The sequence below is a fragment of the Anarhichas minor genome, unplaced genomic scaffold (genome assembly GCF_050575085.1).
Source record: "Anarhichas minor isolate MPS153535 unplaced genomic scaffold, ASM5057508v1 ptg000030l, whole genome shotgun sequence".
NCBI lineage: Eukaryota > Metazoa > Chordata > Actinopteri > Perciformes > Anarhichadidae > Anarhichas > Anarhichas minor.
The window spans coordinates 1,547,688-1,572,866 of NW_027466476.1; the positions used below are offsets into that span (position 1 = coordinate 1,547,688).

Consider the following 25,179-nt stretch of genomic DNA (forward strand, 5'->3'; position numbering starts at 1 on the left):
ACTTTTGATGCTGCCAGCACACACTCGTTCTGAAGTGTAAACCAAGACTTATCGTCCTCTCTTTTGACCCCTTCACATGTTTATATCTTGGAACTCAAACTGCTTCAATGTCTCTATTTTTGTCATCAGCACCAACTGACAGAGACCTCTTGTTAGCTCCTCAGGTGTGCCCTCTACACGTCCTCCACTGCACTTGTGGGCACTCACTGTAACCAACTCTGCTCCCTCGTCTGCACTCACCCAATTTAGAGCACCACTCAAACACCCATCGACGCCAGCTCCGGTCTGCCCCGCAGTGAAGGTGAGGGCCATTTGTCAAACCACGTAACACAATAATGGCTCGGGAGAGTGACTGACTCAACTGCGGCAAGAGTAGTAGATTTCTGTTCTGTGCGTGTTGCTTGTGAATGTCAAATAAAAACAGGTGCAGAAAGCCTCGGCTATCTTCTTTTGTGAAACCTCAGCACGGTTGTCTTCCGCATTGTTATGTAAGTGAGCAGCAGAGCAGAATGAAGACCTGTCACTGTTTGCCTAAAGTCACATCGTTACCGAGAGAGCGACAGTAGGCAGCGTCACATCTCCAATTGGCTGTCGTTAATAATTCATGTGAAACGGCGAAGATTTGACATTGAATTGCAGCGCATGAATGCTTCATGTCCGTCCTTAACAAAAAAAGAACCGAACGAGCGTACTACACACAGTGGCATTCCTGCGTGAAACAGAACGGAACAAATATTTTGAGTAAAAGCAGAGAAACATTGGCAGACTTTTGTTCCCGAGAGTCTTCTGTCTGCGTTGTTTTATTGACGGGAACGTCACATTTATTATGTTGCAGTAGAAAAAGAAGACAATGTGTTGCCAATTTTGACTGCCAGTGGAGGAACTTCTATAGAGTTTGAATTCTCGTAGGTTCCACTTACATGTGTATAGATGCAAAGGTGAATTTTCACAGGAGCACTTCTTGTATGGAGACGAAATTTTCTTGCAAATAATAAGTATGTGCAACTAATGTATAAAGAAATACTATTAATTTGAAAGGGTAAGATCATGTTTCCTGATCCAGAAATACTGAAGTAAAGTCTGCTCTTACCGTCCTTTTGCAAACGACCCAAATCTTTTGAATGGCTCTTTGGTACAAAGACAACAGAGTCGTACTTGAGAGCCATTCTTATACTTCTTATATTGGCCAAATTTCGCTAGATCTGCAGCGCTGGGAGAGAGGTGATGATTTAGTCTTGCTATACTATGACTTTTCTTTTACTTTTTTCGACATGCTATATTTCAGTTGTGTTTGTTTGGGCTACTTATTTGAATGACAATGTATTACAATGGAAGTTATATTACAAGTTTTCTCCACCTGTAGCCTTGTAGAGTAGCCATCCTCCTGTCAGCCCCTGCATCTTAGGATTCTCATTTTGTAGTAGTCTGAAGAACTAAAAGAACAATAACATGGGGACTAAGTGATGTCTATATGCTTAAAGAAAAGCCTAACACAAGGATGAAGTGGCATGTTTCAAATTTAAACACTTGTGCAATTTGTAACTAGTATGTTTTCTTTATGCAATACCTCTTCATGGCCCATATCCCTGGACATGTTGAGATGTCTTTTTCCAGGTCCTGCCTGGGCAAGTTCAAACTCTTCAGATGAGGTTGGGGTTGTCTCTGAATTAATGTTTAACAGGTATGCATAGAAACTAAAAGGCCTCCAGGTCTTTGTACATGTTGTGCCACAGGTCTTTAGACTCTGTATCTTTTGCTTTCCAAGGTTACTTTTTCTTGTGAAAAACCCAGGAAAATATCTAAATGATTAAAATATGATGAATATGATGTACATATGAACTGGTCAAACTACCTTTAAATGAACATGAAAAATAAAATTCCATAAAAACTCCCCACTTAAATAAATCTATTATGTATGACGCTATGTTACAATCATCATTATAATGTTTAGGATAATTTGTAGTATCTATAAAAAAAATAACATTGATTTGTTACCTGCGCGCTGGCGCCAGCAGGCGGTGCAGGTGGAGCGGACGCCATCGCAAGGACACTACGCTGGGTTCACAGTGGTGTGTGGAAGTGCGAAACGTCAGATATTAAAGTGTGGTAGTTGAACGGCACAATATGGCATAGTTTATTCCTCTTTTACTGCGATTCGTGCTAAGTAGGGGCTAAAGCTTTCACTAGTGTTTCAAAGTGGTCAAGATGGCAAGCAACGACAAATCGTTTGTATCCAGCGCCAGGAGCAGCAAGACAGCAGCATCATCGGCAAGTGTGGCTCGCGCTCGGGCTAAAGCAGAAGCTGCTAAAGTGAGAGCAGCATATGCTAGCCAGGAGGCTAAAATGAAAAGCCGAAAATCAGTTGGCAACAGCAAGAATAGACACAGAGTTGGAAGTGCTGATGCTACATCGAGAAGCTGACGCGGCCGTAGTGGAGGCTCGAGTGCTGGAAGACGCCGAAGGAGTGCAGGTTGCAGTTGGAAATGGCAAATCTGAATCAGAAAGGGTTCAAATTGAACGTACCAGTGAATTTGTTCAATCACAAATTAATCTTCAGAATCTTGGTTCTTCCGCTCCACTCTTGTCAGTCTTACCTGTTGCTTCCTCATTCCATGCAGAATCAGACGCCAGCTTCATAACATGGCATCTGCCTACAAAAGACATTTCACAACCTGCCAACAACAAGCCAAAGTCTGAAAAAGCTGACAGCATGCATTTACCTACACCAAACCTACCTGGTCAGACTATATTAGAGACGAAGCCTGAAGTCAGAAGAACAAACCCCATTGTGTATGTACATGCTCAGTCTTACGTTCCACTACAGATTCCTCCAGCTAGCACACCACCACCGTCGGATCCTTTGGCACAGTATTTAGCACGACGAGATCTTGTCAATTCAGGACTGTACCAATTTGATGATAAGCCAGAAAATTACCGTGCATGGTGTTCCTCATTCACCAACGCCACTGGCGAAGTTAACCTCACAGCAACCCAAGATTTGGACCTCATATCTAAATGGCTGGGGAGGGAATCGAGTGAAAAGATGAACCGCATACACTCAGTGCATGTAAGCAACCCCAATCTGGCTTTACGTAAAGCATGGGAGAGACTACGTAAGTGCTATGCCGCTCCCGAAATAATTGAGAGGTATTTTTTTCAGCGATTGGACGCAGTCCAAATTACGTGAACTTGGGGATTTGCTCATGGAAATCCAAGGAGCTAAAGAAGATGGTTACCTCACAGGCCTGTCGTATCTGGACACTTCACGTGGAGTTGGACCAATCGTGGACAAACTTCCATTTGGACTTCAGGAGAAGTGGATGTCCACTGGGTCATGGTACAAAGAAGAGAACCATGGGCAGTTCCCTCCCTTTGAGTATTTTTGCAATTTTGTGTGCAAAGAAGACCCCAGCTTCATGTATCAAAGTAGCATCATAACATCAACAAAACCAGATAAATTCATTGTAAAGAATTTGAACGCCAACAAACCCATCTCAATGAACAAAACGGATGTTTCTCCGACCAATGATGACCCTAAAAAGAGCTGCCCATTGCACAACAAGCCTCATCCGCTCAAAAAATGCAGAACATTCAGAAACAAACTCTTCTACGACGGGAAGACTTTCCTTAAGGAGAAAGGAATATGTCTAAAATGCTGTTCTTCGGTCTCACACCTTGCAAAAGACTGCAAGTCCTCTGTAAAGTGCTCTGAATGTGACAGCCCCTATCATGATGCAGCCATGCATCCTGGTCCATCACCTGAAAACATCAGGGCTCCTTCACCATCACAAGAGGATGGCGGGGAGGGAGAAGATCATTCTAACACGGCTGTTGTCAGAACAAGCTGCACAGAAGTTTGTGGTCCAGGTCAGTGGAGCCACTCATGTTCAAAGATTTGCCTCGCAAAGATATATCCAAAGGGTTCCAAGGACATGGCTGTGAAAGCCTATGTACGGTTCGCATCTCTACAACGAACCTTAAAAAGGAAACCTCACATGCAGGAACAGTATGTGGCATTTATGGAGAAAACTTTTATGTGGACGATGGCTTGGTTTCCCTACCATCTGAAGCGGAGGCAATCGACTTGCTTCAATGAACGCAAGCATCACTCCCTGAATCAAACCTCCGCTTACACAAGTTCGCATCAAACTGTCAGGCAGTTATAAAGGCCTTCCCGCCCGAAGTAACACGGTTTCTTTTTTTCTCTCCAGGAGTTTTGGTTGGTCTCCTGCTCTGCGACAACAAGCTGCAGAAGCGAATAAAGGTAATCTGGAATAATAATTTTGGTCACGACTGAGACACTCTTGTCAGCACAGACGATATCAGTGAGAGAAAATCGTAACTGCTTCAAAATATAAACTGAGCCTAACTTGTATATAAGAAATTCAACGACCACGTAAACCAATTTTTAGACAAATTTTAGAAATCAACCCAGAAAGTATTTGACTATTCAATAAAACATATTTTGTTAGACGCTGAAGTAAAATGAGCTTTTTTTAAAGACTGATAGCGCCATCTTGTGGCTGAATTAATCCAGGCAGTTAAAAAAGTGGATTACTTGATTTCCATAGCAATTAATGTTCCGGGTGTTGGCTCAAGTGAAGTAACAGAAGTCATAGTTAGATCTTCATAAAGGAACTTTTCAAAAACATGTCTTTTCAGTTATTAATCATGAGCATGTGAAACATGGATTTGGATTTTTTGTATGTCCAATCAAGTTACACATACCTACCAAATTTCATACAGCTCGATGAAACCCAATGTTGGGGCTACTCAAAAGGGGCGCTATCGAGCCAATTTTTCATACCGCAGCTGGAAAACCCCAATCACGCTGCAATTTTCGCCATGACTGCCTTGTGTGCCAAATTTCAAAATCTTACCAGTATCCCAAGCACCTCCTCGAAACGGGTACGATAATAATAATAAACATTAGAATAACAATAGGTCCTCCGCTCCGACTACGTCAGTGCTCGGGCCCTAATAAACACGGGGCTCCGTAATCTGCGCCAAGACGGCAGCAACTTTATTCACTTCTCCCACACTTCACCAGAACCTCTTTTTCGCTTTCGTCTCATCCTCCACAATAAAAGCACCAAACACATACACAGGAACACTGCTTCCTAGAGAGCTCTTAACGTGCTCAACATAATAGCTTACAATAGTTTACCGAGGGCGGGGGTCTGCAAATCATAATCGGCCAACTGCAGGGAAAGGAGCTTGACAGCGACGTAATAGGACATGACGCACATTTTAGTTGACAAACTTAACATTTTTTTTTATTTTGGCGGCGTTACCAGCCCTATGGAGCGGACGTCTGAAGTCACGGTTAGCGGCTTTGAGGAGGACAGACACAAAACGGAGGACTTTCCTTTTCTTAGTAATGCTTATTTTGTTCTGCACAACTATTGTGAAGTCCACACACTTAAACTATAAAGGAATTAAACATTGATTGCTCTCAGACAGAGACTTCAGTCACCAGCAGAGCTACGAGTGAGAGACGTGTGTCGACCTCATTTATTGATCCATAATCTAAACATAGCACAAAAAGTAAGGACATTTGTGTTTGGTAGATTATTTCTTTGTTGTAACAAAACTTCTTGGCAATAAATCTTATACCGTTGGAAAGCCTGTTTATTTCCCTTTTAAATGGTGTCACATTTATAAGGAACATGCATTTGTGGGATGAGCAGCAGAGCTGAGTATGTGGGTTGCGGCCATGAAAAATTTGCCAAATCTCTGCCAATGCCAAACAGCTTATTTTGCCATTGACTCTTGTTTGGTGGATTGGATGATTGAAGTCTGAAGAAACAAGACATATTGGCAATTTAACAATTTATTCATTTAACAAACAAGAGCCTCAGTAGCGTGTGGAAGAACCATACACCGCCACACCAGCCTGGCTCCTCCTCCTCATGCTGGTCACCAGCCTGGTCACACACTGCTGTGGGTTGGCATCCCATTCTTCAAAAAGCATTTGTCGCAAGTCAGCCAACGGGGTTGTGTTGGTCCCTCTGGCACGAACAGCACGCCCAAGCTGATCCCACAAGTGTTCAATGGGGTTGAGATCAGGACTGCTGGCAGGCCATTCCATCCTCTCCACTCCCAAATTCTGGAGGTAGTCTCTGATAAACCCCGCTCTGTTGGCATTGGCAGAGAAGATTTGGCAAATGTTTCATGAGCCCACATACTCGGCTCTGCTGCTCATCCCACAAATGCATGTTCCTTACAAATGTGGCACCATTTAAAAGGGAAATAAACAGGCTTTCTAACGGTATAAGATGTATTGCCCAGAAGCTTTGTTACAACAAAGAAATAATCTACCAAACACAAATTTCCTTACTTTTTGTGCTATGGTTAGTAAACTTTTATTTGTAAGTGTTCATTTTAAAGTAAATGTGATGTGAGAGAGATGGAGCAAGACCTGCAGCGAAAAATAAAACGTTCTACAAAATGTGTCTGTTTGAGTTCGTAGAGGGAGATCTTAAGTATCAAACACAACCGTTCATTATTAAAGACTACTTTATTACTCTGTCGTATTTTTTTAAACTAAGCAACCAATCCACTTCCTGTTTACACCGGCACCATCATGCCCAGTGTACGTGAATAGTCACGTGATATTCGTTGGACGGAGATCATTTAGAAAACGCTGCTGAAACGCCGTGTGGACGGAGATCGTTTTAAAAACGTATTAGTGTGGATGCAGCCTCAGGGAGCCGCAGCAGAGAGGCCGAAGAGCCGCATGCGGCTCCGGAGCCGCGGGTTGCCGACCCCTGTACTAGACTAACGTTTTTATGACTTTTTATATTTTTGCTATACTACAACTTACTTTTGGCTGTATTCAACATAATATACTATTATGATTTCTTTTCCACATGCTATACCATGAATGTTTTCGACATACTATAATACTATGACTTTTTTTTACTTTTTTCGACTTGCTATACTATGACTTTATGATTTTTTTTTGCCATACTATACTATGACTTTTTTTCGACGTATAATACTATAAATCTATGTTAAAAGGTAATGTACCTGAACCTTTCGGGAATATTTATAATTTAATCAGGAATGTGAAATGTGTCTTGGTCATCTTAAAGTGTTTACCCAGACTACAGCCGCATGTGCTTTGCAGCATTTCTTAGAGTGGGGGCCAATTTCAGTCTTGACAGTCCTGTAGTTTTCTGTGCATCTACAGTGCTCTGCTTCTTGTGTATTTATAAAATAAAAACATAACAGAATGGTAATTAAATAATAACAAGGGAGAGTAAGGATACATGTAGGGGAATGAGTATTTAGCAAGGTAAAAAATGAAATGCTTTCCTTCTGTAGTCTCAGATGACAAGCTCCATCTATAAATAGTGAATCAATGCTAAGATGAATAAGGGATATTTATATTTGGCTTTGTTGTTTTTTATGTTTGCTGGTTGTCAAAAAAATATTTCAAACACAGACCAGTGTGCCATTTAAGTCCTCAGCTTTGTAACACTCCTACTCACGTGTCCTGGATTGCACTCAACCGGCAACTCAGCCAGTGCGACGCAGGACATGGTTTAACTGAACTCGCACAAAACAGCTTTACAGTTATCAGTAAATATTGTGCACAAGGGTCACACATCAAACAGATGTGCCAGACTACTGAAATATCACAAAAACATTATTCTCATCGTGTTGAGTGAGAAATAAATGGAGAAAAGGAATGCGTGAGCAACATAGTATATTCAACATAGACCAATGGCTATACATAAGAAGGCAATAATAGGGCTAATTTCAACAGTACCTTTCCCCCTTTACAGTATAAATGTAATAACTATTACAATAAATACCCAGGCTCATTTGGTTCTTGTGAAATACTTCATTGTACCAAGAAAAGGCATTTTCTTTGGACAGAAATTATTTTACATCAGAACTGTAAATCAACACTGAAACATAATTCATATATTTATTACCCCATGTTACAGGGCACACACAATGTTCAAGTATGCCCGAGGAACTAAAGGAGCAATTAAAAAAAAAAAAAAATGAAGCATAAGAGAGATAAAACGCATTAAAAAATAAGTGAACTGGCATTGCATTTCACAAAAATTCATAAGCTCATGATTTTGGAACAATTCACTGTAAAGTGCTAACTGGTTCGAGTTGCGAAAAGCACATGTTCCCTTTGAAAGATCATACACATTACTTTATACATGGAGGTACAGTAATAGCAAGTCATCAGGCAAGCAATTACCAACCAGAAGACATGGACCACAATTCATTTATTAGTCCTTTAATAAGATAACTGCTTCCTTAATTTCCTTGTTAATGGTAACAACGAGAATCTTGCCACTGGTTGCCAGGACAATGCCAATTACAAATGCTGGTGTTGTCACTGTACAGTTTTGCTTCTTTCCTTGTAATTACATGCAATTGACTGACATACAGCATCAAAAATCTCAAGTCAAGTCCTTCTAATCCTTTTACAGATAGCAATCCTTGAACAAAAAGGATGAGAGTGTGAGGAGAGGAGAGCAATTATTGAGGAGTGCAGGGGACCCTCCCATACTCCTCCTCCTCTTCCTCTCCCCCCCTGGATGTGGTGGGCTGGTCAGACAAAAGCAGGGATCTGTCCAGCTGATGCCTGCCTTCCTACAGGTCCTGAGAATCCACGATTTTCCTTTGTGCCTCTCATTGGGAGGCATGTTAAAAAAAAAAAAAGAAGAAGAAATTAACAAAAAAAAAAAAAGGAGGGATCTGGGTCAATAACTTTACCCTACGGTCCGCCTAAGGTGGACGTTCATCCTCCCACCCCAATCCTAACCATAAAAAGGTAAAAACAAGGTGTGCTGCAGAATGGCTTTTCTCCTCACAGTCTGTGGGGGGAGCTAGAGCCCCTAGAAGCTGAGGTGCGGTTGGTGGTCTTGCGGCTGTTGGGTCGTGTCTGATTCATCTTGGTGGCCGAAGGTTTTCGAGCGTCAGGCTGGCGCCTCCCCTGGGAGCCTCTCCGTTTTCCCCTTTGCCCTGCACGGCCCCTTCCGGCCCCCGCTGGTCACTTGCGAGAGTGAAGCGTGTCCTGGAACTTGGTGCTGGTGTAGCGGACGTGGAATCCTTTTTTGTTGATTGTATCGTCGGAGCGGAACTTGATCACAATGGAGTCACCGGCCGAGTAGATCTCCTCTGGAGGCTGTCAGGAGTGACAAAACAACAGATTAATTTGTGATGTCGCTTCCTGGTTCTTTGACTGCACTTCAATTGAAAATAAAGACTTCTCACATGCTGAAACGGAAGTCAAATCAGTGACTATGACGAATGGCATCTGACTGCAGATGACTGCTACCTCTGTAACAGCCAGGGGTCACGTAAGGGTCCGGGAACCGAACTGACCCTTTCCAAATTTATTCTGATTAAGCCTTTGGCTGTTGTTAAAGGGAGCATAAAATATACTCTGATGATTAGTTCCAGGTGCACCGCTCCACCGAGCTCATTTCTTCCCTGAACAAAACCATATACTGCATAGTACTTATATTATATTATATATTTCTACTGTCTTGAGTACAAATTCAGACAAACTATGTTCAATAAAACAAAAAGGGGGGGATTCAATTAATTATGTGTGCACAGAAAATATGCAGCACTGGACCTGGCTGTTTGTCAGAACAGCGGAATCACATGAATATTAATTCGGAACATTGTACTAAAAAATAACGAGTTGGTTGAGGTGCTCAGGCAGCTGCACTGTGGCTACGACAAAGACAGCGCTGTAATGTCAGAGCAGGCAAAGCTTGTGCAACCAACTGTAAAACACCAGGCTGTTGATTAATGCGGTCATTCATGACATGAATAAAGTATCTACAATACCGCTTAAGTCTTAGTTTATTGCAAAAGATTTAAAACACAAGAAGAAAGCTGCCAACATATTTTATTGTGCACACAGCAAAATGTAGTCTGCAGTTTAACTGAGAAAAGCCCTAGGGCTGAAAGTAAGCCTCCCCACACTATAATGAGTTTGGGCCTACTTTGGGCTGAATTGTGTCAGTTTATTTCGACCCGTTTTATAAAAGGAAACTTGATTGAAGAGCCACTCCCCGGGGTTCTGGGGGTGTTATGCCCCCTCCAGCAAATCATTCACAGGAACAGGCGTGAGTAAAAGGCCAGAGCTTATTATGGAAGTGTGTAAATGAAATCAAGCTGTTCTCTGACCTGAGGAAACGTGTTTCTATTCCCTGCTGGCTTCATTGTTCCAGACTCAGGCTGCAGCCTCAGCATTGGCTGATTAATTCACTGTTACAACCCGATGTCAGAGACTCTGATAGGCTATCGGCACCCGGGCAGTGATGGCTTGTGTCGACCTACAACCGCCTCCACACCAACAATCCCAAACCCAGAGGAACACGTCAACTTTAACAAAGTGATTCAAGTCTTTCACAAACCGCTGGTAAAGGTTACAGCAGTGCAAACTTCAGAACAATCTGAATACTCCTGCTGTTATACTGTAAACCTGAAAAAAGTGCTGCGACAAACCAAGAAAAGACATTCAGAAAGTAGAGGCTGTTAGGAAAATGCTCTTACCCCTGAGCCACAGTAACGTCCCAGCCGTGGAGACTTGGTGTCAGCTCCGTCGAAGAGCTCCATGTAGTCATAGCCACAGTCCGCCTCCTCCTCAATCTCAAAGGTCTGGAAGATGAGCTCCACTCCGTACCCTTTCTCCGCCGAGATCACCCACTGACAGTCAGAGGCTCCGGGGTAGTTATTGTCCCCGAACTGAGCATGGGAGAACACGTCCTTGGTTTTGACCTCAGCCTTTAGGCGACCTCCACACTCTGTGACCAGAATTGAGTTGGACATTTAGTAAGCAGAGGCCAGCGTTGACAAGTTACAAGTTCAGCTGCTCATACTTTGTTGGTCTCTGGCTTACTTGTGGTTTTACAGTCATACAGATACAAAGGATTCTTCAGCATGCTCTGTAGTTGGTTTTCAGTCATTATCATTCTCAGACTATGTGGTGAATTGTTCCCAAAACTAAATCCTGTAAGCATTACATCCAAAAACCATTAAGACGTTTAATATGCGAGTGAGCTTAAATTAACCCATGTCCCAAAAACATGAAGGCTTAAGTGATTTTACTGAAATCCTTCTCAGCTACATTGTGTTTTCTTCTTCAGCAGGAAGGGAAATGGAGTACTGTTATAACAGCATCTATTCTTACCTGCAGTATGGGAAGCCTCGAAGCCTTTCTTCTGCACAGAATTATCAGAGAAGAAGCGGATGAACAGCTTGTTGGCATTAGAAGTGATGGGTGGGGGCTTCTTGGTGCCACAAAAGCGACCCAGGCTTGGAGCTTTCCCATCTCGACCGTCGTAAATCTCAATGTGGTCATAAGCACACTCCAGGTGGGCCTCCATGTCGAGCTCGTTGAAGGCCTGCGACAAAACAAGATAATGAGTATGTTTGGTAGAAATAGAAATTTATGAGATCAAGTATTTCATGCTTCTTTATTTTCAATAAAATGCGGTTCACTTAACAGTGATACGTGTTATTTCTAGAAAACTTCTCGACACACAGGTAAACTTATGATGCTTTGATATAAGTTGGTGACAGATTTTCTGTCAGCAAACGCTAAAAATAATAAAAAATGTAAAACAATCTTCTTTTTGTCTGACACAGTAGACACAGACGCATAGGACACAGGAGAGGGAGCCACACTTCGTTGTGGAAATGGCATAACAGTTTCTTGACAGCAGCACGGTAAACACAGATGTCGTCAATGGATTTAGCAATTCAATTACGCAAATAAGTTATACACAAATAAATACATGACTGACAAGTACAATTATACAGAGAGCTGGAGGAAGTGACACATACGATTTTGATGCGGTGGCCTGGAGTGGTGGTGAGTGCCCAGGTGCATGCCTTCTTGCTGGGGTATTTATCCGGCCAATTGGGGCTGGTGATGATACCGCTCACACTATTCACAGTGTGATCACAGCCAGCTGTAAAAAGACATCACCGAGTCAACGCAGACCTCTGTATCATGCTAATATGGAAGAGACTTAAACTCCTAGTAAGCATGCGCACATCGACTCTAATTGCCTGCTCCGATTGCAAAGAAAGTCAGGAGTAAGAATAAATGCGCAAGCATATCAAAGAGACACGAGTTTGAGGTGATATACCTTCTTTACAGTCGTGTTTGTTCTCATGCAGCACAAAGCCACTCCTGCACTGACAGCTGTAGCTCCCAAAGGTGTTGACACACTCGTGTTGACAGCCACCGTTCTCCTTAGAGCACTCATCTTTGTCTGAGGAAGCACAGAGGACAACCTTGGTGACTGTTTCCTTTCAAGACTGACAGATAGCAGCTCCAAGTGACTGACTGAAAAGACATCACTGTTAGGGGACTCACCTGAGAAGAACTGAGCTTTAAAGCCCTTTTTGGACACTGTATTGTCCGATTTAAACTCAATGCGCATGTTGTTGTACTGGGAGGTAATAGCTTCTGGTTTCTCTGCTCCACAGAACTTCCCATGTAGCCTTGAATCTGCTGACAGCCCACTGCGCACCTCCACGTAGTCGTACTTACAAACCTGAGCACGGAAGCAGAGCATGTGAACATTTATTTGGTTTTAATCATGCAACACAAGGACGACAGGAGGGCTTGTTGCAAAGACAGAGAGAGAACATAGAACAAACCCACCCCGTGCCGATTCAAAATAACCCAATTGCTCACGTCATTGCCCTCAGTCTCGAAGACGTCAAAGAGCAGAGTGATGCGGTACTGCGTGGGTGCAACCAGCTGCCAGATGCAGTTCTTGTTTGGAGGGTACTCTCTGGGCCAACCCGGGCTGGTGATTGACCCATTCAGCTTGGTGATGAAGCCCCCACATGCAGCTGGATGGAAAACACAACATGGGAAGAGACAAACAGATAGTAAATAAATTATGTCACCAAATGTCATGCCGCAAACATACAGCTGAAATGAACGCCGTGTGAAATATCCTTTTGTCCGGACTTAAACTTATTACTGCCTGACCTGCCCGAGAGGACTCAGGCAAGCTTTGTATCAGTTACGCAATACACACATGTTACAACAACTGCACCCTCACCTGGCTATTTTTAGCTAAACGTAATGTGCAGCGTTAATCCTTACCAACTGCAACATATCATTTGAGATATAAATAATGTTTGCACTGTTGTGACTCAAATATTTAAAAGGCAGTGCTGAGCCAGCACAAGCATCACTGTTGGCATCTTTTCTTGTTTTTAGAAATGACTGTTCTTATTGTATCTGGGTAGCTAACTACGTAAAGTGCTTTAACGTGTAATTGACATGGCGAGTATGGCTGGTGACTTTTCTCCCTGTACTTACCCTCGCAGCTGCGCTTGTCAGCAGCCAGCTCATAGCCTGGGTCACAGGCACACTTGTAGCTGCCCAATGTGTTGACACAGCGTTGCTCACAGCGACCGTTGTCCGGCTTGGAGCACTCATCCATCTCTGAAAACACAAAGATATGTTAGGACCCTTTTTGCCGGCCCCCTGGCTCGGTGGCTTACAAAGAGAAACACCCAAAAACAACATCATCGCCAGGCATAGAGGGTCGCACAGAACCCGACCGTGAAACAAAAACGTATAAATATATATATATATATATATATATAGTACATATAAAACGTATACTGCCATAATGTTTAATGTCTCAGATTAAACAGATATTGACATTCTCTCTTAAGAATTTACAACCTGTAACCTCTGACCTTTGAAGAAGTTGGCAGCAAAGCCGGCCTTGTTGACAGAGCCATCTGAAACAAATTTCATCCACAGCTGGTTGGAGCTGGTTTTGATGTCATCTGGCTTGTCGTAGCCACAGAAGCGGCCCAGTAGGGGACTGTTTTCAGAGTTTCCATCACGCACCTCAAGGTAGTCATAGGCACAACTGTCATGTCTCTCAATCTGAGGAAGGTTAGAGGGTTTGAGGTTAGAGTTGGACATCGCCAGATTATCCAAATCACTCACAAAATTTACAAAAAAAGTATTTCAATGAATAATTACAAAAAGGACTGGCGTCTTACCTCAAAAGACTGGAAGGTAAGGCCTACGTGGTAGCCCTGAGCCACAGTAATCTTCCAAATGCACACTTTGTTCGGTCTGTAGTCGTCGGGGTAGTTGGGGGACTGGATCTGGCCGTTGTCTTTCTTTACCTCCCCACCACAGATGGCTGCATGTGACAGAAACAAAAACAATAAAAAAATAAATAATACTGAGCTCCCTCAATAGCAAAATCATCAGCACATGCCTCTGAAAAAAACAAAACGTGTGCTCTGATTTACACAATGTGGATTAGCTGAAATGCCTCCACCACCAGCTCCCACACACACAAACAAATCATTCCTTCGCACGGTCTGGAAACAATGGAGCGGAGTGTGAAGGCCGGCCAAAATCAGATTAATGCAGCATAAAGTGCCTGACACATCAGCAGCAGGGGAGCCAAAAACTGTGGATATTGGTGCAGCCTCTAGGCACATTGTTGGATCTGTGACTGGCCGTGCGTTCAGTCAGCTGAGCGGCATACTGGAATTGGGTGCAGCGAGGTCGAGGGACGGATGCTTACCCTCATAAACGGCGGAGAAACCTTTTCCCACCCAGTTACTGCTGCTGCGGAACTCAATCCACAGTCGACTGTCGGTGGAGATGATTGGCTCTGGCAGCTTATCGCCACAGAATCGACCTGGGCCACAGGTGAAGACACACAACAACCAAGATTTGATTATCACACCACTTGTGATAGCTCTGAAATTCCTCCATACAGCTCTTTACTTCATAGAAACTAAACACACAGAGAGACAGAATTCAAAAACATAAAAATAGACAAGAACTAAACAATTAGCATCTTTGTTTTAGGATTTAATGTTTGATAAATCAATATACTGTATGTCCTGACTCGCTGAAACTAATAGTCACTTTGTACCTCTTTCACTCATCAACACATCGCTTTTACCCTACAGTTTCTGTTTATAATGTGCATATTTTCATAAACTTAAACACATGTAAAACCTATGTTAAGCCCAACTACTGTAGCACTTTTTCTTATACGATAGTAAACTGAATATTTTTGAATTTTGAACGACTGGTTGGACAAAAAAATATATTGGAGATGTCACCTTTTTGTGGGGAATTAATTGGCAAAATTGTCATCAGATTATTCAATAATGAAGTAAAGTATTCTCCCGTTAAAACTGACCTTTGAGAGGTGCCTTCCTCCAGTATCCATCTCGGATTTCCACATGGTCATACCAACATAAGTGGCTCCTGTACAGATCCATGGAGGTGAAGTTCAGAATGATCTTAAAAACCAAGAGAGCATGATTACCGACACGGGTGAGATAAATAAGATGTAACAGAGACACCATATCGGTGTCAGCAGTTAGTGAAGGCTGTTTTCAGGCATCTCAAAGTTGATCTGGTATTTCCAAACGCTCATACCTTTTCCCCCGGTGTGACCGATATTCTCCAGATGCAGTGCATGTAGGCCGAGTATCCGTTGGGAAAGCCAGGGGAGGAGAAGTTCCCGCTGCTGTCCTGCAGACTGTCCCCACATCCTGTGCACAAACACACACAGACGTAAGGCCTGAGCCGTGAGCATGATGCGCTGCCAATTTGTCTTTGCCTGAAAACACCCAAGCCACTAATTCAAACATCAGATCTGAAGTAAATCCCTTGAAAACTCGCTGCAGACACAGATGCTGGATTTATAACACCAAATGTGAAGTAAAGGGCAGCTCTTTTATGTTCAAAAAGAGACATCTGCTTGTAATATTCACCCACAACCCCGCACCTCACCCCTTTCCTCCTCCACCTACTCCAGATGATGATCACACAAAGGAATTGAGAGTGTGAGACACTTTCTCTGAGCATCCTCTGAAAATAAACCTGGCCCACTATAAATAACCAAGCCCTCTGGAGGACGTGATGCATTATGTACGCCTTGCCGGGGAAAAAACACCCTTTGTTTGACTGGCAAAAACTAAAATGTGCAAGTGTGCGAGGACTAATTCCAAACACCACACACAGCCTCGTGGAACGACTGAGGGAGACTCGTGCCATGTGGGGCAAAGATGTGCTTAATTAAGACAGAGAGGAAATGATAGAGAGTAGATTGTATCTTTAGCTGTCCATCTGGAGAGCTGTATGCATTCACTATTATTACTCTGTGTTATTTTTACCTCAGGTTGGGTTTTGAAGGAGTAAGGAAAACATCCCCCCCCCCCCCCCCGACTGTTCACATTCATTGCTTCCCTTGAGGTTTGTGTGTAAGCAATAAAAACGAGAATCCCTGAGCTAAGAGTTGTGTATAATAATGCTTGGCAGAGGTGTGCCAGTACTAAAGCATTAACAAGCGCTCAGGCACACAATGGGAGATCCGTGGCTCTTTAAGGATTTCTTTTTCCAAGAACATGTGGAGACTTACCACCTCAACCCCCACAATATGCGTCACATCATCCAGTAGGTTTCTTCCTCACGAGACAAAACTTGTCTTGAATAAAGAGACAGAATGCTTGCACAGACACATATAGACCCGTTTGTGGTTGAAAACCACACCGGCAGGTCTAGCCGGTGACCATCATGTTGATTCATCGAGCTTTAATGTGAGGCCTGACCTACAATTAACTATCTGTCATCAAATCTATTCAGCAGAAGGCTGTCCACAATGTACATCTGTTAATGCTATAAATTATGTTTACTTCAACAGCATTGAATCCTCTCTCTCATCCCTGGAATCATTAACAAAGCGAGTGGTTCGGAAAAGGGTCAGGCTTATGTAACTCTCCTTGGTGTGTAGCCTCACAGTTTACGTGGCACGTGCTGTACATGAGTGTTGTTCCCAACAATCTTTTAGTCATTGTCCTCTCGAGAACAGCTGTTCTTCTGCATCTATCCGGCAAAGAGTGATGAGAAACTTCCTGTCTCTTCTGGATAGTGTTTACACTAATCCCAGCTTGGGAGTCTCGGACGCTGTAGTCGGGGAACCACACCACATCAATAGTAGATGCTTGGCTATTTCCACACAGTGTGAGCTGCATCTAGGGATGGCGAGAGGAGCTGCAGACCTCTCGCTCTCTCTGGGCTATGTGACACACGCATGCAAAAAATAGACAGGAAAAACCCATAGCAGACAGCATCTGTCATTTTGGTCTTACTGGAGCATTTGTAGAGTTTGCGTGCCTGTGTGATATCCCCTTTGCTCAGTCTGGTTCTCTGGCCAATGGGTGGTCGCACTCCGTTCACATCATAGCGTGGCAGGATGGTGTCCAGGAAAATGCCCCTGTAATTCAGGAAGAGAGGCTGATGTTAATGTTGCACGAAACCCGGCCGGCATGCACACAATCCTGGTGACTATTCTAACATGCATGCACACCACAAAACATGTTTGCTCAAGGATTAAGTGACTTACCATCAACAGGGCAATTCAATCACTGTCAACATTATTATTATTAACGGTTTCTAAAGGTTTTAGACTTCTAAATGTGTTGCAGTGTTGGCTAAGCCAAACAGAATGTGGCTGTTTTACAGAAAAATACAGAAAATCCAACAGGACAGACAAGAGGGGCACGGAGAGCTCATCTTCATATTCACTTTGGATAAGCTTTTAAGCAGACATGTAAACCTGGTGACTCAGATAACTAATATACATTTTTTACCATAAAATCATTTCATTTCTGATGTAAAATCTAATGAAATCTGTCAATATTTCTTCCAAGTAAAACACTTGAAATGAGATGTGGCACCAGTTATATTGGACAGCATGCACACCCACATCTATGTGGATATAAGAGTCATCATGATCCTGACGCACCTGCATGTACTGTTTTTAACTTAACATCATTAAGACCATACACAAAACATCTTATCTATGAATAAACATTCTGTTATAAGTAACCAATGTGGATGTGGCTGATACGCTTTTCCACTTTCCCATCATCATCTTCTAATGAGGTACATTCGAACATTATTTTATAATATAAAATGTAACTTATCTTTCTGGTTTTTTTTCCATCTAAATTGCCATATGTTCCTCCATCTCCCATCAACGTATATGCATGTAAAGGTTGTTTTATTTTTATTTAAAATCTTTCAGATCTACCGTTTCAGTTATTTATCAAAGTCTGCCTTTGAGGTCGGGGTCAAACAGTCTGTTTCTGAGGTTAAAGCTGACATCATTCTTCACACACGTCTGCTCTATGATGGGCCCAAACTAAGAGCTTAAGCCCGTCTCCAGAGGAACTGTGCCATCACAATAAATTGCATAAGCTGTAAAGGTAGGGACGTGGACAAACTGTAAAAAACGATCAGGTAAAGCATCCAAGTAGCTTTAAAAAAATGGCAGAACATTAAGTACAGAAAAACTCATTTCCCACTCCTGTCTCACTTGACACTTTGCTAGTTTATCATCTCCATTTTTTTCAAAGTATTGGCGAGAAATGGCCTGGCTCCCTGGCCGTTCCCATGGTGACATGCCTATCAACGCCAGGCATGTGCAAACAGAGCAGCCTGAGCTAACAGTTTAGACTCAGCCTGCCCGTCTGTCTGTAAGCTTCCAGGAGCCCGTATGCTGGCTGTCGGTGAAAAACGCCACTCCAGCCGGTGTCAGAGCAGACAAAGGGCACACTGGCAGATCTCTATTTGAGTTGGCACTGCTCCATGCACCGGTCCTGAAAAATATCTCCGGAGCAAAGGAGGGGGCAGGCGGAGCTGTGGGTCGGGTAACACACCCCAGACAATAAGCATGGGGATCAGCCCTGCTTGTCCCCAGGAGACACAGCAAAACATCAAGACCAGCCATGAAATCGTCCGAACAACACACGCAGCAAAGGCCCTGGCTTCCCACGGTGATTTACTGTAAAACACCGAGCAAACACCCTGGCTAATAATGGTGTAACAAAGAAAGACACTGGCACAGGTAAATCAGCCAATCAGCGCTCAAGAGAAAGTGCTCGGAATGACTTGCGAAAAGCTAACAGGAGCCTCTTGTTTGCTAATACAGCTCTGTGAAACATTCCCCAGCAGTGGCAGCCATTCCTCTCTCGTGTCTAAACAGTCGTATTGATCAACACAGTTACACGAATTAGGATCGCCACAGAGTAAGTGTGAAAACAGAACAGGACGGATTAGCCGACCGAAGCATAGTTTTGGGTTGCTCCATTGTGCAGCAGACTGTAGTGCATATACCACACATTTAGAGAATCAAGTCCAAATCTTGACCTCAGAATGACAGCAACTAAATGAATATCCTGTTTTTAAGTGTTGAGTTGAATGAAATCCAATAAAAGATAAAACTGTCCTCAATGATCACTTTTATTTTTTGTAAACAATTTATCAGCTGCAGTGGACTTTTGTTCAGGTCACAAAATGATCCTGGGAACCTAAAAACCCACGACAGAGAGAAATGGCCGTTAATGGTATGAACGAAAATACTGTTCAATACTAAACACTAAACCTAATTAAATTAAATTCTGCAATAGACCGTGCAATATTTCAGCTCCAAAACTCTGTGAAGTGCATTCTTGACCTACAGTTTGGACGCACTGGCCATGACGGGCATTTCTGTACATTAGCCTACACCCAGCAGCAGCCTCGGTTTAGACAAAGATTCCTTCTCTGCTTCCCAGAATCCGTTTTCCGCAAGAGCATGGCAGTTGACTTGGGAGGAGGCCCGTGCACAGAGAGTAACACAGGGCATGGCAGAACTGGTGGTGGAGGAAAAAAAAAGTATATCTATATATATATATATATATATAAAGATGACATAGAGGGCCAAGTTAAAAAAAAAAAAAACAGCTGGTTCTCATATCAGAGTACGGTAGTAATGATCATAGCTTGGGTAGCCTCGTCCGTGTGCCCATAGATCCCATTACACCCACTCTGGCTCACTGAAGGATGTCAAAACTACTCCTTCTAAAAAGGTAGAACATTGCATAGTTAAAGTGACCTGCAGCTGTCCAAAATCGCCCCGCTGTGTTTAGACAGGCAAGGGTCAAAATGCAGTTTTCATACACAAAACTAAAGTCCTATCCTGTACATGTCAGCTGGCGGTAACCATAATATTTACACGACTAAAGTTCGGTTGTCACAGCTTACGAAATAATAATGTACATGGTTGTCAAAAAGCCACTTTGCAGTGAGCGTAGCCGTAGTGATGCTTTTGTAATTACGATGATGACTCAGAAGCTGAATCTGAGTCAACTTCTCCTAAGAGGAGTATATTGGTTTAGCAGTCACCCAGCTGGTGAATACGACTTTTAATTAACGGCAGCCTAAGATGACTAGAGGATGACTAGTGTTTGTTATGGGCTTTTTCTAATAAAATCAAAATGAAGTGTTGAGTAAGTGTGACACATTTACGGTTCTGCTTTTACAAACAAGATTTTCTCTATGCAACATGCTTCCAGTGTCCAACTAATTCAATATCAAATTTGGTTTAATCTGGGTCCCCACAGTTTAACCATTTATGACTATCTAAATACCAACTGTCCAAAGTCTAAGATTGAGTTAGAGTCACGTGACTGTATTTACTGAGCCAAGGGAGCGAGGCAAGTTCTAAGCATGGACACGGGACAGCAATGCCACACCAATGCCAAATATCCTCTCTTCACCCAAATAAATAAAAAGTATTTTATTGATTAACAAGTTGCGATTCGCTATGTGTTTGCATTTCACAACTACTAGTCTCCATTTCAAAACAATGCAAGCCTGATAGAGAAACATCTGTCTGCACCCATCCCACCCCCACATGCTCTAATTGAGAGCGCGCGTGTGTGTGTGTGTGTGTGTGTGTGTGTGTGTGTGTGTGTGTGCGTAGCAGAGAGGTTGTGTCCTGCTGAGAGAGCGGAGACTCGACTCATCGGAAGACTCCAGAAAGTGGCAGCAACTTGACGATAGCGCAGTAAGTATTCAAAAGTCCACTGAAAACACTGCATTTTATGAGTTTTAAAAATGAATAGCTATCTAAAGACTGTGTGTGTTGAGCCCACACAGTCTGAAACCTAATTCTTGTTTAGTTTATAATCGGGTTGGCAAACTCATTAAACATATGCAATAATTTAGATTAGTGTATATGATGGAACATAGGCATTAGAATGTGCCAGAGGCCACCGAATTTGGGCTTTTACGGCTAAACACAAGGGAAACATTAATTCAATTCCTTACCACTAGTGCAGAGCCCATTTAAAACATCACTGTTCAGAACGGGCCTATGCTTGGCCGCTCATACGAACAACTTCACACAAAAGGCCCCAAAGTCTATAGTTTTACTTCAGAAAAGAAAGTACTACAACTACCAATACCAACATTCCCAATTAGAGAAAGGGTGAAAATTAAAGCAAGACAGCTTTTGACTGGGGCCCCTGAATCACAAATAATGCCCCTAAAAAAAAAAAACTTACAGTCAGAAACAAACGTGAAATTAACGTAGCCGAGGAAATTTCCAAATAGGCGTATTAGTCATTTATTTTGACATAACTACCGCGTATATATAAAGTAGAGCATGGACTGGTGAAGTGCCCCGCTGCACAGAGCGCTGTGTGCTTGTTTATTAATATTAAACATCCATGCACATCCATATTTGACAAAGCACTCGCATGGGTCCCCAGTAATACAGCCGCCAAGTGTGAAGTAGATGAGACGAGCGGACACACAGACAGACAAACAGAGATTTCTTGCTTTATAGTTAGATATAGGCGATCATTAGTGGTTTACTTACTGTGCTTAGAATGCAGTGACAACAATTAATAGCACGGTATGTATTATAACAATAGTGCTATGAAGGGGCTCAAATGGCTTTGCAGCAGAGCTAGAAAATAAAGCTCCGAGTAGCCTGCAGTAGCCTAGGGTGAACATCATGCTACTAATCACCAAAGCCTCTTCAAAGAGCCTTTAGGAGCATAATGAGCTGGTTCATGGTGTGAAAGCACAACTTTACAAGGAGCTTCACGTAGCCTTGAAAGTAGCACATGGACATTTTGTCATGATGAAGCAGGGCTGCTGTTGCTGTGCTAGCTCAGCCCCAGGACTGATGCTGCTTTACTGGGGCTGCTGCTACTGCAAAAGCAGTGGGAATCGAAGAGGAGTCTTAATTCAAACAGGCTGTGGGAAGGAGCTGGCACATCCCTGACAAACACTTTCACTATGGCTACAAAGACTTGGCTTTTACTTTTAAGACAATATATATAGATATATATCTATATATATCTATATATATCTATATATAGATATATATATAGATAATTTAAATCATTTTAAGTTTTTCACAATTTAAAACACAGCTCAGACCTGCTACTGCTGCTGAAGCCACAATGATAGTGAAAAGAGTAAACTGATTCTGTTTTGGATGCACAAACGGGTAAAAACTTATGAAGCAACAACTCAGCTAGATGTGAAACCAACAGATCTACTCTGATCCACTCCGAGTCCCAAATGAAAAAGCTAAATGGAACCAGACACGTCTGATTTCTTGCTACAGCTTACTTCATGCAAGTGTATTGTGTTTTTTTCCATTACAGCAATGAGCAGTTTCATCTTATCCAAATATTACATAAATCACATTAGTGCTCCTCCATTCTCCCTAAAGCCCCATGCAATGTGAGCAAAAAGAAGTCTGCCAAAAGAAATAGACAATAGGAAGAGAGTCCTTTGTTCTAAACACTGGCTTTTCTGTAGGACCTACTTTATAAATATATAAACTAAAGACCCACCTTCTCCCAAGAAAACAGTTTCTATCTCTTTGTACTTGAACTCAAACAGAGAGGAAACAATTCAGATCCAAGATAGACATTAAGAGAACACTGAGACTCTTCTAAACTTTCTGTCCTCAGGCTGCATGTTAGTTTTCTAGTGATTTATTATTAGGGAGAATTTAGTGTTTCATTCTTCTCTTTGGGAATCCTGCCACATTACTCAGCAGCAGCGCATAGACAGACCTGGTGCATTACAGATCTATATACTCGTAAAAACACTCCAAGAGCAGAAATGGAAAATAAAGATAATGGGTTAAAAGGTTGCAGCAGAGCGGGAAACAGCTTGGCCTGACTCGATCTAAGACTAGTTTTCATGTCTGGGGCGTATGGAGTGGAACTTGGCTCCTACCTGGAGAATGTATTCCTGGCATAGTGCATGATACTGTCGAAGTCATAGCCCTCTCCCAACGAGTCCACCTCCCCCGGCTCCATCTTCAAAAAGTTATACTCTTGTCCTGTGAAAGGAAAAAGCTCAGTTGAAATATGAGGCAGAGTCATACTGTGCCACCTTATGTATTCATGTCAAAAGGTGAATACCGTTTAATCTTTCCAATAAATGGATCATACAATGGGGCTACACATACAAGACACAGCTAAAGTTTCACAGTAAGATTGTATGCATTTTAGGATGACAACAATTTGAAAAAGCTGGCCCAGATACTGACTGTCACGATCAGCTGTTTATATGCCGTTGACCAGTTCTATAAACACTTGAAGGCTGAGGATGAGCGTATACCCCACTGGTGTTTTTTTCCTGTTTCTACCATCCTAGCCCAGACTTTCTGTGTGTACAAATGTGTTACTTTTATTATTTTGACTCTTACTGCATCTTTCCAACATTATTGCTGAGGGAACGATGAGACCCGAGCTCCTACCTGGTTGAATGTTGTCCCTGATAATGCTGACGTGTTCGTCTCGGTCAGGCCGCGTGTGTTCGTGCCAGAATCCAATCACATGACCCAACTCGTGCACCACAATGCCAAACTTGTCACAGTTCTTCCCGATGGATATGGCCTGAGGGCCCCCTCCGCGACGACCCACATAGGAGCAGCACCTGTGAATCAGCCACCAGACACACACACACACAAAGGCAGTGTTAACAAAGCCCATTCTTTATGTTTTAGTAAATGAAAAAATTAACTAACAAGCAAGTGGAAAACCACAGAGGAAGACCAAAAAAAAAAGTGACATTTCCCAGGGGAGAAGAAGAAGGAATGTGTCCCTGGCTCTATATACATGCTCTGTACATATAAAATGGAGCTTGTAATGAGAGCAACATTATCTCAACAACCTCTGGTCTGTTTTACAGGAGAGCTCTAGGAGGTGACCCGTCATCCACACATACAGCAGTGACATTCATTCATCCGTCTGCCAATGCAACTGCTGAGTGTGACGGTGGAAGCTGGATGGCTGCAGCGCTCCATCTCAGCATGACATGAAAGGTTCAGTGTGGGAGTTGGGAGGACGGGCAACACACATCACGGCCCTGTGGGCCAGACGGCCGCCCTTTAATTACTGCGAGCCTGGCCAGGCTCTCCTGAGACACGCCTTGAACTTTGCACAGGACAGCTGGGGGGGCCTGCTGAATATACAGCAGAGTCAAACGTTCCCACTGCTAACCGCTGCCGCCTGCGTGGATAATGTCATCCCTGTTGCTCCAGAGGCCATGTTACCAAGATAAAAATGGCAATCAACAGTTGGCTAGAAAAAAGCTCAGTTTCATGAGCTGCATCCGCTTTCTGTTAAGCGGTTTGTGTTGAATGATACATATCAGTGGGAGAGGTACATTGTGTATAATGACATAATGGTTCCAGCTTGTGGTTTAAATCTGTGTGAGGTTATAACATGGGAACTGGAAACGTTTTAGGTCCGTGTATCCTCTGGGAACCTCTCTAATACGTCTCCTAACAGCTCTGCCATCTTTTCCCTCAAAATCATTTCCTCAAATTTAAAGGTTGAACTGGTTTATGTTCCCAACAGCAGCAAGTGCCTACATTTCAAAGTATTTAATCGCTAAATAAAATAGCCCTGCACACCCAAACAGGTTGTCAACAACCAGCTCTTTTCTTGAGTGTCTGTTTAAGAAGAGTTCTGAGTGGACACGGAGCATAACTTTAGTGGAGTGCAGTAAACAGAGTTATTGAGGAAGTCTCTCCCTCGGATGCCTCTCCCTCTGTTCACCATGTTTGACACAAGTGCTCAGTGACTGATGCAGAGTGATGATGAGACACAGGAGGACATTCCTGGCCACTGAATGGCCGTCTCTCTCAGGACTGGTAGGGGGCTGAAATAACCACTCACACAGGGGATGAACAATGGTGAAAGGCTGCTGAGCAGGGAGCATGTAGAAGTACGTAGGCGCTAAATAATTAGCTGTAGATAACGAAGGCTCAACAGAGGCTGACCATTGTTCAGTTCCTT

The 25,179-nt window shown here is 42.9% G+C and overlaps 1 protein-coding gene across 2 annotated transcripts in view; it reads right to left on the reverse strand.

The window, feature by feature from the left end:
* Positions 1-7,697: 7,697 nt before the first annotated feature.
* Positions 7,698-25,179, reverse strand: part of bmp1a (bone morphogenetic protein 1a) — a 29,538-nt gene continuing 12,056 nt past the window's right edge. For both annotated transcript variants that reach the window (XM_076104817.1, XM_076104818.1), the window contains exons 5-20: positions 23,634-23,812; positions 23,108-23,213; positions 17,167-17,291; positions 15,452-15,567; positions 15,210-15,312; positions 14,580-14,696; positions 14,041-14,186; positions 13,726-13,921; positions 13,340-13,465; positions 12,701-12,861; positions 12,377-12,557; positions 12,147-12,272; positions 11,839-11,966; positions 11,183-11,396; positions 10,546-10,796; positions 7,698-9,160 (exon numbers count right to left, since the gene is read on the reverse strand). In XM_076104817.1, the coding sequence (XP_075960932.1) occupies positions 9,026-9,160; positions 10,546-10,796; positions 11,183-11,396; positions 11,839-11,966; positions 12,147-12,272; positions 12,377-12,557; positions 12,701-12,861; positions 13,340-13,465; positions 13,726-13,921; positions 14,041-14,186; positions 14,580-14,696; positions 15,210-15,312; positions 15,452-15,567; positions 17,167-17,291; positions 23,108-23,213; positions 23,634-23,812 (2,410 nt within the window). In that variant the 3' untranslated portion in view covers positions 7,698-9,025. The remainder of the gene's footprint in view (positions 9,161-10,545; positions 10,797-11,182; positions 11,397-11,838; positions 11,967-12,146; positions 12,273-12,376; positions 12,558-12,700; positions 12,862-13,339; positions 13,466-13,725; positions 13,922-14,040; positions 14,187-14,579; positions 14,697-15,209; positions 15,313-15,451; positions 15,568-17,166; positions 17,292-23,107; positions 23,214-23,633; positions 23,813-25,179) is intronic.